Genomic DNA, 16,478 nt, shown 5'->3' with positions numbered 1-16,478 from the left:
AAAGTTATGATACTCTTTCCTGGGAAAGCACATAAAAAAGTAGCAAAGCGAAGGCGAGACACAAAACAAAAGCCAAAAGCATGCAGAACAATACGAGCACGTATGCATGTTTGTTTGTATGTTTGTATGTACGCGCACCCCCCCCGACGCCCGATTACGTTGTCGCATAACGTTTGAAGATGACGCGCTGCTGCCAGTGCCAGACGTAGTGGCTCTGCCGTGCCCGTTGCGATATGGGTTGTAGGGTGGGGTAGTTGGGTGGGGGGGTGTGTGGGAATCAGCTGAAAAGGTGCGGCGACATTGAACAAGCCAACGAACGGGCGAGCGTCGCGAGAGCAGCAGAGCAGCAGTGTTTGCTTCGCGTCGTTTACTCTTCTGATAACGTCGTCATCGTTGCGCTGAGGCAATGTTAATTTATGCCCCACACAAGCATGCCCAGTCATCACACCGACAGAACACGGTGAACGGACAGCACGCACACACATTAACAGCAGAAGCAGCGGGAGAGGAATCCGATTTTTTTCAAAACCCAAACTCTTTAAATTTGTTTTTACTGTTGTTGTTATACTCTGCGGTAAGAGTAAATTTTGTTTTATATAGAAGATGCTATTATTTACATAGATAATGGACAGATAAACGTGTTATAGTAATAGTAATAGTGTTCCTCAAACTTGTGTACTTTCAACTACTCGGCTGTTAAATTATGAAAATAAAGATCACTCTAAAAAGCACAGCTGAATGAGTCTACCGAATGAGTACGATTATTATTTACTTTTTTTAACAAAGCTAACACAGCTGTTATATTTAGCCAGCATTACAGCTGTTAACCTAAAAAAAATCTGAGGAAATCAATATAAAATAAAAACCAGTTGCTGGAACAATATATTGTATTGTTGGTGTTCCAGCTACCTCACTCCAGTCTCCTTTTGTCGAATAATTTTGCCCAGCTACATATGTATGTACATATATGAAATATCGAAAAGAAAAAATTATTTGATTTTTAAATCATATTTTTATTTGTCGATTACTCAGCCCTAAGTAAGTGTGTGCAAGCGTCATGTTGGTGCTTGTCTTGTTATGTAAACGGCTCTCACTCATTTTTGCGCTCTCGCGCTCTCTCTCTTTCTCGTTACAGCTCGGCCCCAGATCGGCGCGGCGCTGCATTACTCTGCATTTCGTATTTGACAGTTGACAACGAGAGACGCTCGGGCGCGCACAGCAGTTAACTTAGACCCGACGGCGACGCGTCGCTGCCGTCGTTCGTCGTTGTCGTCGCTTTCGAGTTTCCCTTTTTTTTCGTTCCCGGGTGTAATTGCGATTATGAGCGAGACCTTCAAATTGTCCGAAATGCAACGCACTAATATCGAGTTTGAACGTCAGCGTCATTTGGCCAATTGGCTGGTGAAGAGCAGTCCACACATGGCAGCAGCAGCAGCGGCAGGAGTATCCACATCCCCATCGGGGGCTGCGGCAAACACATCAAACACTGGATCAACAGGAGGAGTTGGAGCAGCGGCAGGAGGTGCTGCGCAAGGCGGCGCGCCCAGCAACAGCGTCGCAGCTGCAACAGCAGTAGCAGCTGCATGTAATGGTAAGAAGGATTTCAAAAGGGGGAAACGGAGATAAACGTTCGTAGGGGGTACGGACCGCAAGGCACGCGCTCCAAACAGCGAGAGAGACAGCGACAGAGAGATAAAGAGAGAGACTAACGTGTGTGAGAGCGAACAATTGTGGAAGGGAGAGAGTCCGTTTTTTGCTTGCTCATTGACGTCGCCATATATACTCTTTGAAGAAGTACCACCGTTTTGGTCAGACTCTTGTAACGGATTGAAACTTAACTTCCTAATGGGAAAACCCAAACATTTCCTATAACTAATTTGGAACAACATTCCATTGTAGGCAATTCCTAGAATGATACTCATAAAAATGTGTTAATATCGGATGGCTGTTAGGGCGAAAACAATGTTTGTTTGTGGCGCCTTCTAGGAATTGACGGGAACTTGAGCTATTCTACGCGAATTGTTGAGAATCAGATGTACAAAAACACATTTTTGCGGCTTCACATAGAAAGGGTAATATCAACTGGAAGGAAACATGATTACTTGAAGGTATCATTTGGACATTTTTATACGCTATCAGACGCTTTACCATAGACCACATAAAGTTTATATATTTCTGATCCCCATTGTTTCTATGGAAATTCTCAGTTTGGAAACCATCGTGATGGTTGGACCTGAAAGGGTATGAAAAGCTTCGGCATTTGCTTCCCTCATTTTTTTTTTGCTATTTTTGTTGTTGTTGCTTCCACTGTGAATTTTGTTGCCTAGGCGCGCGAGTCGCTTCGCGTAATTTCACACGAAACGTGACGATGACACACACCCCTCTCGCTATCACTCTGCCCGTTCTGCCACTGACACTCTCTCTCTCTCTGTCTTTTTCTCTCTCTCTCTCTGTCTCTCTCTCTCTCTCTCTCTAGCCGCAATTGCAATTGATATTTCACAAAAGATAAGCGTAATTTCACAAAACGTTTAGCTCCTTTGCTGTTATGCTGTGATTTCTGCCTCCGCATGCACTTACGTATGTATGTACATATACGTATGTACATATGCATATGTATGTACTCACGTATGCCTGTGTTTATTAAATCCGAATAAGTGTGCGTGCGTGTGGATGTGGGCAAAAAATTAAGCCAAATGTGCGCAATTAGAGTGAGTAATGCGCCGCCGCCGACCGGCAATCGGGGGGAACGGCGGAGGGGAGAGACAGTACAAACCGCCCGCACCATGGGCAGCAATCAAACAATGAGCAATCAAAAGTCGCAATATCTCTTCTTTAATTGCACCGTTTGAAGTTCAATGAAAACAGTGGTAGACAATTGCTTTTTGGATGTCGATCCGATAGCATAGCCCATAACCGTTGCCATTGGGACGGGTGGGTGTGCGCGTATCTGGTATCTAGTCGGGATCCAGAAATAGTTAACTGTTTGTTTGGCCGTTAATCGCCTCAAGTGTTTTTTGACTCTATTATTATTGCTTCAATGAATTGAGCACCGATATCCGATCCGATCTTAAGTACATTCAATGCCATTTGACCTAGAGTCATAGACCTTATGGTTTTTTGAGGGTTCTTCCTGAATTAACACCCGGGAGCGCCCAAAAAACAAACGATATGTTTTGTCCGAAGAGCGGAAGAGATTATAAAAAACATTTGAGAATAAACTGAACTAAATCTGTTGCTCTTTTATGCATTGTGCATTATCAGATGTATTGTCTCACAGATTTGTCACGTTTTAATATTTCAAGCATCAACTTTTAAAGAATGATGTATTATTATTCAGCAGGAATATTGGTAGCCTTTCTTTGAGCTTTAACTAAAGCTATGATATAGGAGTATATCACTATGTTATGTATGAAATACTTGTTTGTTTTGTTGTGCCACACAAAGATATCATTAAATGGTTTTAAACAGAATGATATTTAAAGTTAGTCAATTATTCTAATTGTTTTGATCCTCCAAGTTGGAAAACAAATGAGAAAAATTAAGGAAAAACCCATTTTAAAATAATATGACTGATATATGTATGTTATTGTACATATTTAAAAATGGTAGCATTTAAAAAGATTAATTCAAATAAAAAAGGTAATTTCCTCCACACACCCACGTGATGGATGGGAGAGCACTTTCCACATTTCTTTTTGTAGAGATTTTTCCGCATTGTTTTCTTTTGGTCACGCTTTATGCCGATTTTCGCCCACTGTGTGTCATCGTCTCGTTGACCGTTGACTGAAAATTAGCTGCGCTTAGCAACAGTTTTGAACCACTCGCCAGTCCGTTGCGTCACGGCAAATGAAATTCGCGTTCAATGCGGCTGTGACTGTGCATGTGACTGCGACTGTGACTGCGACTGCGCCTGTGGTCTTAGGGATGCACGAACACTCGTGTATTTATATTTCAGAAGTAGAAATAAATGTAGATGCATTCTGTGGACTATAGTGTTGGTTTTCCCACTGCCGATTGCTGTGGCAATTATATTTTTACGCGATTACCTCACTAATGCTCACCCGCCGCCCTCAACTCTGGGCTTTTTTTTTGTTGCAGGTGGAGCCCCAGCAGGCGCCCATCCCGGCCACATGGCTGCGGGGGCGCGCAAGCCCAAGCTGCGGCGCTTCAACTCCCACGACACCAGCTCCAACATGTTCTCGGTGGCGGAATTTGAGAACGCCAGACTGGCGCGCCGCAACGAGATCGAGCTGAACCAGCGGCTGGCCCGACGCCTGCGCAGCAGCGCCAACGGCATCTACGGCCTTGGCGCTGGCTCCGCTGCAGGCAACGGCGGTGTCGGTTACTCTGGCTTTTGTGGCGGTCTAAACGGCAGCGGCGACTACTCCACCGGCGACAGCAAGGCTTCCAAGGGGAGTAGCGAGGTAAGTGGCCATTCCTCCATAGTTCTTGCCCATCTTAAATGATTCGTCATTACAGTCACAGCAGGAGCCGCTGCCCGCCGACATATTCCTCGAGCGGTACTCGCTGCCTCGTGTCGTCCGCATCCTGCATACGAGCAAGAGCTCCAACGAGACCCTGCAGTCCAGCTCTTCGCACGGCTCGTCCACGGCGGCCTCCAGTAGCTCTTCGACGGGACCGAAGCCAGCCAGTGGCGGTCCAACGACCACTAACAATACCGACACGGGCACTGGCACCAATTCATCCTCCAGCGCTGGGAGCGGCAACAACAACAGCAACAACAGGCCATGCAGCAATGGGCACGATGAGCTCTTCCTGCTCTACAGGCTGGTGCGACAGCGGAATATCTATCATGGACACAATGCCAAGTCTCAGGCGTCGCAGCGCAAGAAAACCGTGCTAATACCACAAGAGTTTCCAGGTGCGTTTCCGGGAGCTTGGAGAGCGATCTCAGTTGATTTTAATCCCATTTGCATACTCGTAATCATAAGATACTTGTATTTAGTCGAATGGAAGTCTGTTCTCATGACGAATGCATATTTTGAGGCGCGTACTTGGGGCTGATTACGATGGTCCAGACTCAGTTAGTTAGTCAGTCACTCCTTGCTTTCGGGGGGGCCCTCTACCATATGAGTAAATATCTGCTTTTGCGCTGAATTCGTTGTTTGCGTGCAACAGTCACAGTTCAACAATGAAAAGTAATCGCAACTATTGCTCATCATCACCCCACCATTATGCAATGGTGGTGTGGAGTGGGAGGGGGGCAATGGTGTGCTCTATGCGGGGGGTGCCAGTGCCAGCCAGTGGCAGTCAGTCAGTCAGTCAGTAGTGACTTCTTCTGGTGTGCCCCCATCCGCCATTGCGGTCGGTCATCCATTGTTTCAACTCAACGCGTAACGCCATGTGACTTTTCACAGCCATTTGGCATTTGTCGAGGCGCAAAGTAAACCAATGTGTGCAAATATTATGCAATCTGCCAATTTATAGACCGGGTCGACTGCAATCGGTGTATTATCATTTTACTCATTCAACTTTCTGTGCAATGTACACAAAAGATACAGAAAATCCAACTGGCTGGCTGGCAAATTGGAGTGATTCAATTTGTGTGTCCATATTGAGTTTTACTCCTCTGTTGATTCAATTGCGATTTATATAAAAAATGAACAAATGAATTCGAATCATCCCCTTAGACCTCCATCAGCGACAACGTTTTACGCATTCAGATTGTAACTGGCACTCTTTATCTCTTGTCTCAATTAAATATACTAGATATCGAAGCCAATGGCTATAGAAGTAATCACCTTAATCAAGTTGTTAATGCAATAACATGTGTTTACCAATAGCCTGGCTGTCAGCAGGGCAATCCCTCGATGTTGTATTATTACCGCGGGAGTGGCAAGTTTCCAAATGTTGAAATTTGCCAGCTGTTTGGCTGTCCTTCCAAAGTTTTTGATCTTTTCAATCTTTATCTCATTTAAAATTCGAAGCTTTGGGGTACCTTTTGTTTGTGTTGTTGCCTTCAAATGATCTCATTTCCTTATGGAGGAGTCTAAATAAAAATAACAACAGAATATAGCGAAATTTTAGTAGAGCATCAATGTGTTATGCACACGTGATGTATGTTGATTTTGCAGCTCTCTTTTATATTCTTCTGAGGCATTCTTTTGTACCTCTCGAGTCTAGCAACAATTCATCAATGTGCCGTGTCATGCACAGACAATCTTTGTTGTTTTCGCGATTCTTGAGCATTCTCTTTCGCACTTTTCGCTTGTGTGTCTCTCTCGCGTCGAGCTTTAACGCCATCAATGTTTTCTGTCTATGTTCCTACTTCTGTTTCAGAAATTTGTAAATTACCTTTCTTAAATTTCTAACAACGTTTTCTACTTCTTTTTTCCTCTCTCTCCGGAACGGAACAGGCTATTTCTCGCTGCTCAATGAGAAGGGTCTACCGACAGCCACGCAGTACAGCTCGCTGATGCATCTGGTAAGGGAGCGGGTGTACAAGTTCGTTTCGGTGGACAATATGCCAGCGTTTACAGAGTCCTCGCCAGCGGGCAGCGCCAGCAGTCCCACGCACGAGGGCTGTCTGCCCGTCATCAAGGGACGGCCGCAGTACATGAAGACGACGGCACGCGGCGGACAGGTGTTCCGTCTGCTGGCCGTTTTCGAGGATGGCAAGCAGGAGAACGGACACGGCCAGGGACAGGGTAACTTGTCGCAGCACGGCAGTGGGAATGTGGCCAAGTCCCATTCTAGTGGCTATATCGGGCGAGAGAAGGAGAAGAACCGCTACGCCCAGTTGCTGAACGAGAATCGTCAGGTGATGTACGTCCCCCTGGCCACCAAGGGAAAGTTCTACGAGATTGAGCCGGGTATACCGCAGCTGCTGCAGAAGCTGGGCGATGCGCAGCGCAAGCTCAACCCGGATTGTGTGCACCGATTGGGGGTCCTGGTGACGGCGGCCAAGCTGTTGCCGGTGACCCTGCGCTACATTTCGGGTCCCGGCGGACCGGAGATACCCGAACAGCTGTGCATCAGTCAGGTTACCAAGGAGGACGTGGCTGTTGGTTGCCCCATCGAGGACGTGGACACGCAGACGCCGCTGCAGCTGAGAAAGTTCTACCCCAGTCGGGATATGCAGCTGCTCAAGAGTTACCTGGGCTTCGATTCCGAGCAGCGAATGCTGGCCAACACCAATGTGCAGAACATGCTGAAGTTCTGCCAGTTCAACTGCGACCAGTTCCTGAGGCTGGTGGAGGTGGAGCTGGTGCAGCGCTCTGAGCGCTCTGGGAGCAAGAGCAGGGAGGGCCTGAGGATCCTGAAGCCGCTACACTTGCCTAGAATTTTGAGGCGAGAGAAGAGCACAATGGCCGCAGCCCACGAGAAGGAGGACTCGATTATATTCCTTAGCAAGACCGATTTGGAAAATCTAGAGGCCAAGGAAGCGGCAGCTGCAGCAGCGGCTGCCTCCTTGGCGGACGCCGGAACCAATCGCATTTCGGAACGCATGAAGGTGTTTCAGTCGACCAAGAAGAAGTGGTTCGGTAAGCAGCAGCAACAGCACCATGAGAAGCTGCAACCTGATTCGGAGCTGGATGTGCAGGCCAAGCGGATGAGCATGGAACGCTATACGGACATGTCGAAGCTGCTGCAGGCGCGATTCGGCTCAGATCAAGACCAGCCAGAGCGGGATGCCATCTCGTTGAACAGTGGCGGAGCCTCCGACACCGAGACTACAACTCTGACCACCATAGAGCCCAAGTCCTTGGACACGCTGCTGCAGAAGTCCATGTCGCTGCAGGACATCGAGCTATTGAATGGCCAGTGCAAGCCTCGTCCCGACCTGCTGGCCACACACAGTCACACAGATGCCATCAGCGAGGCGGGCACCGAACTGGAAGATGTGGAGAATCAGACGCCGCCGCCGCAGTCGTTCATTACCGAAAAGCTCTACAATGAGTTTCACGTGAAGACACGGCAGTACAGCAAGTCCTCGTCGAGTCTCCATCAAATGCGTCACTTCTCGCTGCCCCAGAAGCTGCAGCTCCACGAGGAGGCGGAGCAGGAGGATCGCAGCCTGATGCAACTGAAGGCGCACCAGCAGTCCCTGACCAAGCAGCCTGTCACGGGCCGTCGGGCGGCAGGTGGGGTCTGCCTGCTGGGAGGCGGACTGAACAATATACCCTCCCCGGTACCGATCTCACCCTTCTCCCTGGTGGAGGACGATCTGCCCTACTCGAGTGTGCGCGACTCCTTGGTCATGGCCAGCGATGGCTGTCTGCAGCCACAGGTTTCTGTACGGTCGACAGCCCCCTTGGACTACACCAAGGAGAACATTTACGCGGAGATCTGTCCCTCGCACACCGTCGACACCTTCTCGGGGGCCACGCAGTTTACCCATGTGCAGGAGGACGGCGATGGGGATGGGGATGGGGACTACGCCTCCCTCAAGTATCCGGCCAGTGGACCTCAGTCCGTCAGTCGCATCGAGATCAATGGTGGGGCATCGAAGAGCGCCATCAGCTACCACACAGTGTACTTGGGCGAGGAGCCGCTGGGGGAGCGGCATGCGGCGCATATTACCACCGTCGAGCTGGCTGGGGAGGATAACATATACAATACGCTCAAATGATGACTCATGTGATTCCGGCGACGTAAATTGGCCGGCGCAAAGGGACTGTTTTAAGACACTTGGAGATGCAGATAGAGATGGGGCAAGCCAGTGGAAATACTTGACGTGATCTAATATTAAATGTCGCTTAAAATCATTCATTCATATTCAAATATTGCCACTGTTCGTGGAAAGGAAGAGTCTCATGCTCGAACTGAATCAAAATATCATTGTAAATCAATCTCTTGGATCCCGAAATGTATTTCTAAGTATTGAGACTATTGTAGGGCAACAGAAAGAGTAGAGAGACTTCTGGGGGCAGCTCAAACCGATCTGATAATTGAATATACATTCGAATTTGAAATCTTTTTGTAAAATAAGGCTTTGTGTACAAGATCTGCAAAGGTCAGGTTTGTATTCTCTGCAAAGAAATGAATTTATGTTTTAATTTGTATGAAACGTTCTAATTCTTAAACAATTTGTCTATAAAACCACATAAATCTGTATTATAATCATATATTTTTGATCATAGTTTTATCAAAGAATGCAAAATACAGTTTACCTAGTATTTCCGTTAATTTCCCTTGTAACCTTAACCCTCTGATGGAGACACAAACAATAAGAAAATTGTATGACGCTGTTGCACAAAAGAAGAAATTGAGAAATTTTGAGTATTTCCTTTTAGCTTTGCCAGAGAAAATGCAAAAGTTCTTGTGTATGAATCTTGTGAAGCGAAAATACAAGAAAATTAGCAATGGAATGGAAAGAAGTACATGGAATATATATTCGTAGCAATTAGCATTAGTTATAAGCATATGGAACAACTTTGTAAATGAGACGTCCCTGTGGGCGACGAAAAACCCCTAGAAATGACAACTCAAATTGTAATATTATTATAAAACCAAGTGAAGACAAGCAATTTGTATTGTACATACGAGTATATACTAGATGTATGGGCGATTCTATTGCCTCGTCCTTGTGTCCCGCCCTCGCCCTCGCCCCCGCCCCAGAACATGACCCTGACCCTGACCCTGACCCTTACCCTGAACCCCAAACAAAGCAAAAACATAATGAAACTGAACATTTGGAAATTGCAATATTATACAATTGTATACATTAATAATATATATATATAGATATACCTTTATATATACACACACACACATACACATACACATACATTTATACATACATATACTTACATATATAGAAATCTTAGTGCAACCTAAGGTATTATTAGCTCGTAGGCAATCAACAAGTCAAATCAAATCATAAGCGATATAAATCTACATACGCGTATACATCTATTGATTGTATATTTGTAAAATAGCAAGAAATTTGTAGGGCATCAGGCCAAACTTTTACACGATCTCTCGTATTATGTCGTTCATTTTTTGGAAGTGAAGTGAAGTTACATTGGAGTGCGGCATGTCCACATCGTACTGTGAAGTGAATAATTTATTATATGTAATGTTTGTACCATATGTCTGCTGGTCCGCTGCGCCCTCAGGATACCTTTCCGAATCGATTTATGTAGGTGTGGTATACTCGTAATAAGTGGACAAAATATCGAGCCATATTTCAATGCAGTCTCAAAGTAGAGTTTAGACATTAAGATCTTGGTATTTCTAGTCTTAATCTGAAAAAAGAAAGAACGAATATGAAATCTGGTCGATTGTCGGACATGTCGAGCTTTCGTTTTTTGTAATGGAAAAATATGGATAACTTCGGTTAGCCGAAGAACTCTTCAATATACATATACTTTTTTTAATTGGGTACTGCATAAATAAATATCTAGCAAGAATTATGAATTTTTAAATATTTGATTCTATTTTATTTTTTGTTTGATTTGCACCGAACATTTGCTTTTTGTTTCCCTTCCTTTCAAAATGGCAAACAATCAAGCTAGAACGTAATGAATAAAGAATCTAACGATAATCTAGAGTCTAGAGTAACCAGAGAACCCTGTAAAAAACGGAAGCAATACTCACCAAATAGCTATGATACTAGTTGTAAAACCCTTCTGACAGTGTCGACGGTGCCCAGAAATGGGCCAGCAACAGGATCAGTCAGTGTGTGTGATAGTAGCTAAGTAACGAGAGTACCATTTATATCGGTATTCGTATTCTGTACATAGGATCGTGGCCGAATACAGCCGTAAGGTATATTACAATATACATAGTAGTATGTACAATACGTAGAATGTACTCAGAGTACTCAGTGGCATTTCATAGTTAGTAGACATGTAAGACAGGCTTCGCTGGAGCGCAAGGGTGATACAATGTTGGAGATCGGGCCTCTTGGGATCGTGGGACCGCCGACAATCTCTCCCTTTCCCTTTAACTGATAATGGTCAGGACAATGATAATGGAGTTTGTATTATGATAACTATTAATTAAAGCAACTACCCGCCAGCATATAAATTGGTGTGATAAGAATGTATCTATATCCGTGGGCACTATGTAATGTCAGATACCGAGAGACAGATAAAAATGATTTTGAATGGAGAGCAAGCACGAGAATCAGGGATTTTTAATGGAGGGGCAGTAAATGCCAGAGAAAGCACTGAAAGATGGGAAATAATACCCACTTCTAATTGTCCCGTGAAAATGCCGCCCGTGTTGGCCTTTTGAGCACATTGATTCAATGAAGACAGAAGCAATACAATTTTTCAATATGCTACACACACACAAAAATGGAGAGAATAATTATTATTAAAACGGGGCGAATTAAAAAAAATAAATTCAGCTAAATAATCATGTTTTTGGTGTCTATGTTAATCCCTAGAATTTCCACAAGCAATTAATCAATTAGATTTCAATGTCAAGCATTAGTAGAGCCCACACAAAAACCAATATAAGTATATAAATACTACATATATCAGATATACATGTATTCATAAATTTCAAAATATAACCTTGTAGCACTTTTAGATTTTCGACAGAAGCAAGAGCCCAACATTTGGTATTCGCGAGACGAGATGATATTTTGGTTGGAACTGATCGCTGATCGATATTTTAGAGGAGCCCTGCTCGGAGCTGGAGCTGGGGGCATGACTGAATTGATAAAATGCGAACTAAATTGATACGAATTGAATTCTAATGAAATGTTTGGTAATGGCCTACACAATCTCAGACACACAACACACACAAAAATACACATATACATATATAGGATATATATATACAAAACTGATATGATATTATTGTTGTAGTAGATCTTTTTCTAACCGCTGACCATTGAAAATAAACGAGAACTAAAACGACAAGTCTCTGCTTCACAGCAGCTTAACCGACCTCAGCAAAGGCAGCTAATTTGCACAGATTATCTATAACTGAGGCCACCCAATCAACTCTAGCATACAAATTTATATTTCACGTTATACCTACTATATATACCTAGATAAAAACAAAGAAAAAGAATAATAAACTCACAAGAAACCCTTTGGAAAACAAATTGAAGCCGATACAAGCGAAATAAATTAAAACAATACATTTTGAAGCTAAGGAAGGTTTTTTCTCTGGCGCACTAGTGGGTATTTCCGTTACTATTTTCAAACAATTTTCAGCTAACATTGGGACACTGGCGCTACCTGTTGGTGGTGTCTAACGCGTGTCGTTTTATTGAATTAATTTATTTGACAAGTAGTATACAATTCTTTGGTGTAGAATTAATGTAAAATGACTGTAGACAAAATGGCGGCAAAGATCGAACGGTAATTGTATAGGCAATTTACTCTGACACGAGCTACCTATAGATAGTTGAGTCACCTTAATGGATCAGAATTTGAAAAACTCGCGTGCGTGTGTTTATAAATAAAGCAAATTTAATATTATTATTATTATTAATACGGATGTAAAAGACTGAATGCTTAAAAAAACCATACTGGAATCCGCCTCGGTGATTTTTCCACTTTAAATCAGTTGCGTGGTACCAGATCAGTCCAATGGGCGTGCGTGAGGTCACAGGGCTGCTCAGCTCCTTCGAGTAAGTGTAATGAAGTTTTCGCGTTCAAATCACTCGTGCTTCGCGCCCACGCCCCTATTTACTTGTACTTTTTATGTACATGCATACCATCGTTTACCAGGGGCTTTACTCGATGTACGCTCGGCTGTCCACATCAGGCGCCTGACCGGCTGACATCGCGAACTCCCCGTTGGCTCCTGCGCACGGGGTCACGATATCGTGCGGTGCGCCTCTCGTCCGCTCCTGATTCCTGTCGCTTGAGGCTGTGTCCGCTCACCTCCTCGTCCTCTCGGGAGGTCCAAGGGATGTTCTCTTGGCTCGACTGTGGCTACCACTGGCTGCTGCAGACATGCTACGGGCCTTAGCCATGAACCAGTGATCGACGGCGGAATTGTTGGTTCACGCCCATGGGAAATAATGTCAGCAACCCCCGGTTAATACGCCGCCGAATCAAACGCTGGGCTTCAGCTTCGAGACGCGTAAGTGAATCAGTATATAATTGTTGACATATCCTAAAATATCTCTTCCTTCACAGAGGACTTATGTACCCTACGCTTTGCCACAAACCGAGTCGTATCCGATTTACCTCCGCCAGACGGAGTCCTATCCAATCATTACCGAGGCGTATTCGAGACAGACAGAAGTCTATCCCAGACCAATCGTATCCGAGCAGGACAGCGCACCCCTTGCAAGATCTGAACCTAACAAGCCATTGTCATCCTTCGACCTGGCCATCGACAGCAAGGACTTTGACTATGGCAACCAAAGGACGGGCTACGCGGGCTACTAGAATCTATACAGATCTCGTTGTTTATAAGTTTAAGGATATACGCGTCCATATACTCGGATAGTAGATACAAATGCTTTCCACTTGTTTATTTATTTATATTAAGCTAAGTTATGATGAATAAAACTATTGAAAAGTCTTCCTTGCTGTATCCTGTATCGGGGATACTATCCAGATTACAAAAAGGCGAGGCACGCCCAGATCGGTTCACAAATAGCGGAGAAAGCTAAATATTTTTTATAGGGAAAATGTCCTTGATCCTTGCTAAGGACTCCATCGAATCAGGGACATTTTTGCGATCACAGGATGCCATCGCACGCCCAGATCGGCCCACAAATAGCCACGAAAACTTTATATGGATGGTGCGGGATTTTAAAGTCCTTTCCGAAGGATCAGGGATATTTTTCTGATCACGGGGGGCCATGGCACGTCCTGATCGGGCCAAAACTAAGGGAGAAAACAAGATATGTATGTCTGTAGTAAATATCCTTGATCCTTGGTCCTTGATAAGGACTCCATCAAATCGGGGACATTTTTCCGAGCACAGGAAGCCGTCGCATGTCCCGATCGGGCCTCAAATAACGGAGAAAAGAAAATTTGCTTGTAACTGGCATTATAAATGTAGTTCAAGAAATCACCGATAGGGGCGCCACCGTACAAAACGAAAAACCTTGCGTCAAATGGCCAAAATCTGGGTGGGATACCAGGCGAACAGAAATCAGCAGCAAGCAACTGTAGCAAATGCAAAAAAATTGTTGCATACATTTTTTTAAAAAATTCAGTTACCTTCTGCTGATTTCTGTTCGCCTGGTATTTTGGCCATTTGACGCAAGGTTTTTCGTTTTGTACGGTGGCGCCCCTATCGGTGATTTCTTGAACTACATTTATAATGCCAGTTACAAGCAAATTTTCTTTTCTCCGTTATTTGAGGCCCGATCGGGACATGCGACGGCTTCCTGTGCTCGGAAAAATGTCCCCGATTTGATGGAGTCCTTATCAAGGACCAAGGATCAAGGATATTTACTACAGACATACATATCTTGTTTTCTCCCTTAGTTTTGGCCCGATCAGGACGTGCCATGGCCCCCCGTGATCAGAAAAATATCCCTGATCCTTCGGAAAGGACTTTAAAATCCCGCACCATCCATATAAAGTTTTCGTGGCTATTTGTGGGCCGATCTGGGCGTGCGATGGCATCCTGTGATCGCAAAAATGTCCCTGATTCGATGGAGTCCTTAGCAAGGATCAAGGACATTTTCCCTATAAAAAATATTTAGCTTTCTCCGCTATTTGTGAACCGATCTGGGCGTGCCTCGCCTTTTTGTAATCTGGATAGTATCCCCGATACAGGATACAGCAAGGAAGACTTTTCAATAGTTTTATTCATCATAACTTAGCTTAATATAAATAAATAAACAAGTGGAAAGCATTTGTATCTACTATCCGAGTATATGGACGCGTATATCCTTAAACTTATAAACAACGAGATCTGTATAGATTCTAGTAGCCCGCGTAGCCCGTCCTTTGGTTGCCATAGTCAAAGTCCTTGCTGTCGATGGCCAGGTCGAAGGATGACAATGGCTTGTTAGGTTCAGATCTTGCAAGGGGTGCGCTGTCCTGCTCGGATACGATTGGTCTGGGATAGACTTCTGTCTGTCTCGAATACGCCTCGGTAATGATTGGATAGGACTCCGTCTGGCGGAGGTAAATCGGATACGACTCGGTTTGTGGCAAAGCGTAGGGTACATAAGTCCTCTGTGAAGGAAGAGATATTTTAGGATACGTCAACAATTATATACTGATTCACTTACGCGTCTCGAAGTTGAACCCAGCGTTTGATTCGGCGTCGTATGAACGATGGATTGCTGACAATATTTCCCATGGGCGTGAACGAGCAATTCCGCCGTCCATCACTGGTTCCTGCTGCTGCGGACGGGACGCCACGTTGTCGACGCGGCGGAACAGCAGTGGCATCATGGCTATGGCCCGTAGCATGTCTGTAGCAGCCAGTGGTGGCCACAGTCCAGCGAAGAGAGCATCCCTTGGACCCCCCGAGAGGACGAGGAGGTGAGCGGACTAGAAAAGCGGAGAAAGCAGCGTTGGAAAAGGCCATGGCAGGGGACGGACCCAATGGTCGTCCAAGTAAGAGAAGAGATGAAAATGCCACGCTGCTGTCATTGGAAGATATTGTAAAAATGGTATAAAATTTTCCACTGCAACTTACGGTATCTTACGGAGCTCGATTACATTTTCTCAAATGATGATAAAACCAAAAATGCCATACAATTTACGTTCTCTAATGATGTTTTGAAATAAATAAATGTCGGTTATACGCACCTGCAAATGGACACATAGTAAAGTTTAAAAAATTACGGAAATTATGATAAACTTCTCAGCCTGAAATGAAAATAATAAATAAGTTAGACGTCAGAAATCGTATGAATGATCAATGCAGAGACAAAAAGACGGGAGCATCAACTTTTTTTTTTTTTTGTGTGTTTTTTCTCCAGTTGTAAATTAGTTCCAAGATGCTTTTTTTCTGAATTTCATTTTATTTCTGCACATATAGAATACATACACACTAATTCGTAAATTTTGTTTATAATTTTCTAGGTCTGCTGCTGCTTTGGTTGCTGTACAATACATGCCTCATACACAATATGTTAAACATTGATTCTTTTGTTTTTTAATATTTTGTTTTCCCTTTGTCATTTTATGGCCACATTCGTGTCTATTGTAGTCTGCTTATTTTATAGTTTTTATAGTTTTTATTTCGTACCTTTAGCAGCTGAAAGAGCAAGCAAATATTTCACACTGAATTTCTCAATAGCCACAAATTGAAAACAATAAATCAAAATATGAATATATAAATTGTTTCAAAATTTCCTGAAATGGAAAACATTTTTTGGAACCAAAAATGAATGCAGAATTTGTATTCTTTTTAACTGATTGCACCGACTGTGTTTTGATTATTTCCTGCTTTGCTTTATTATGCAGACAGCATTGCCTAATACTTTTTGAACTCTGTGGGTTTCGGTTTGGGTTTAATTGAGTACACATATCCATATGCCTGGCATTGTTGGAACATTTAGCCGCCTCTATCTGCGTTACATACCGTACTTGCATCGTCATTCAAATTTGGGATACATATCT

At 44.1% G+C, this 16,478-nt stretch overlaps 3 protein-coding genes across 4 annotated transcripts in view; 2 read left to right on the top strand and 1 right to left on the bottom strand.

Annotated features, from left to right (window-relative positions):
- Positions 1-10,523, top strand: part of LOC108162866 — a 51,151-nt gene extending 40,628 nt beyond the window's left edge. The window contains exons 3-6 of one of the 2 annotated variants that reach the window (XM_017297815.2): positions 1,136-1,591; positions 4,099-4,424; positions 4,480-4,882; positions 6,378-10,523. In XM_017297815.2, the coding sequence (XP_017153304.1) occupies positions 1,321-1,591; positions 4,099-4,424; positions 4,480-4,882; positions 6,378-8,593 (3,216 nt within the window). In that variant the 5' untranslated portion in view covers positions 1,136-1,320 and the 3' untranslated portion in view covers positions 8,594-10,523. Of the gene's footprint in view, positions 1-1,127; positions 1,592-4,098; positions 4,425-4,479; positions 4,883-6,377 lie in introns of those variants that run through there. The other variant, XM_017297816.2, reaches the window with a different exon arrangement.
- Positions 10,524-12,677: 2,154 nt separating this feature from the next.
- Positions 12,678-13,464, top strand: LOC108161696. The gene is made up of 2 exons (XM_017296008.2): positions 12,678-13,017; positions 13,074-13,464. Exons 1-2 carry the CDS (start codon positions 12,946-12,948, stop codon positions 13,326-13,328), a joined length of 327 nt encoding a protein of 108 aa, XP_017151497.1. The 5' UTR covers positions 12,678-12,945; the 3' UTR covers positions 13,329-13,464.
- A 1,225-nt stretch (positions 13,465-14,689) lies between these two features.
- Positions 14,690-16,387, bottom strand: LOC108161659. Its single transcript, XM_017295959.2, has 2 exons — positions 15,137-16,387; positions 14,690-15,080 (listed from the first exon to the last, which is right to left on the bottom strand). The coding sequence occupies exons 1-2, from the start codon at positions 15,318-15,320 to the stop codon at positions 14,917-14,919; spliced, it is 348 nt and encodes a 115-aa protein (XP_017151448.1). The 5' UTR covers positions 15,321-16,387; the 3' UTR covers positions 14,690-14,916.
- Between the last annotated feature and the right edge of the window lie 91 nt (positions 16,388-16,478).

The sequence above is a fragment of the Drosophila miranda genome, chromosome 4 (assembly GCF_003369915.1).
Source record: "Drosophila miranda strain MSH22 chromosome 4, D.miranda_PacBio2.1, whole genome shotgun sequence".
Taxonomy (NCBI): domain Eukaryota; kingdom Metazoa; phylum Arthropoda; class Insecta; order Diptera; family Drosophilidae; genus Drosophila; species Drosophila miranda.
This window is presented reverse-complemented; position numbering and strand designations above follow the sequence as displayed.

Coding starts and splice junctions, on each gene's coding strand:
- LOC108161659 (XM_017295959.2), bottom strand. CDS start 15,320: ATGCTACGGGCCATAGCCATGATGCCACTGCTGTTCCGCCGCGTCGAC. Junction 15,081..15,136: donor TGGGTTCAACTTCGAGACGC/GTAAGTGAATCA, acceptor CTTCCTTCACAG/AGGACTTATGTACCCTACGC.
- LOC108161696 (XM_017296008.2), top strand. CDS start 12,946: ATGGGAAATAATGTCAGCAACCCCCGGTTAATACGCCGCCGAATCAAA. Junction 13,018..13,073: donor GGGCTTCAGCTTCGAGACGC/GTAAGTGAATCA, acceptor CTTCCTTCACAG/AGGACTTATGTACCCTACGC.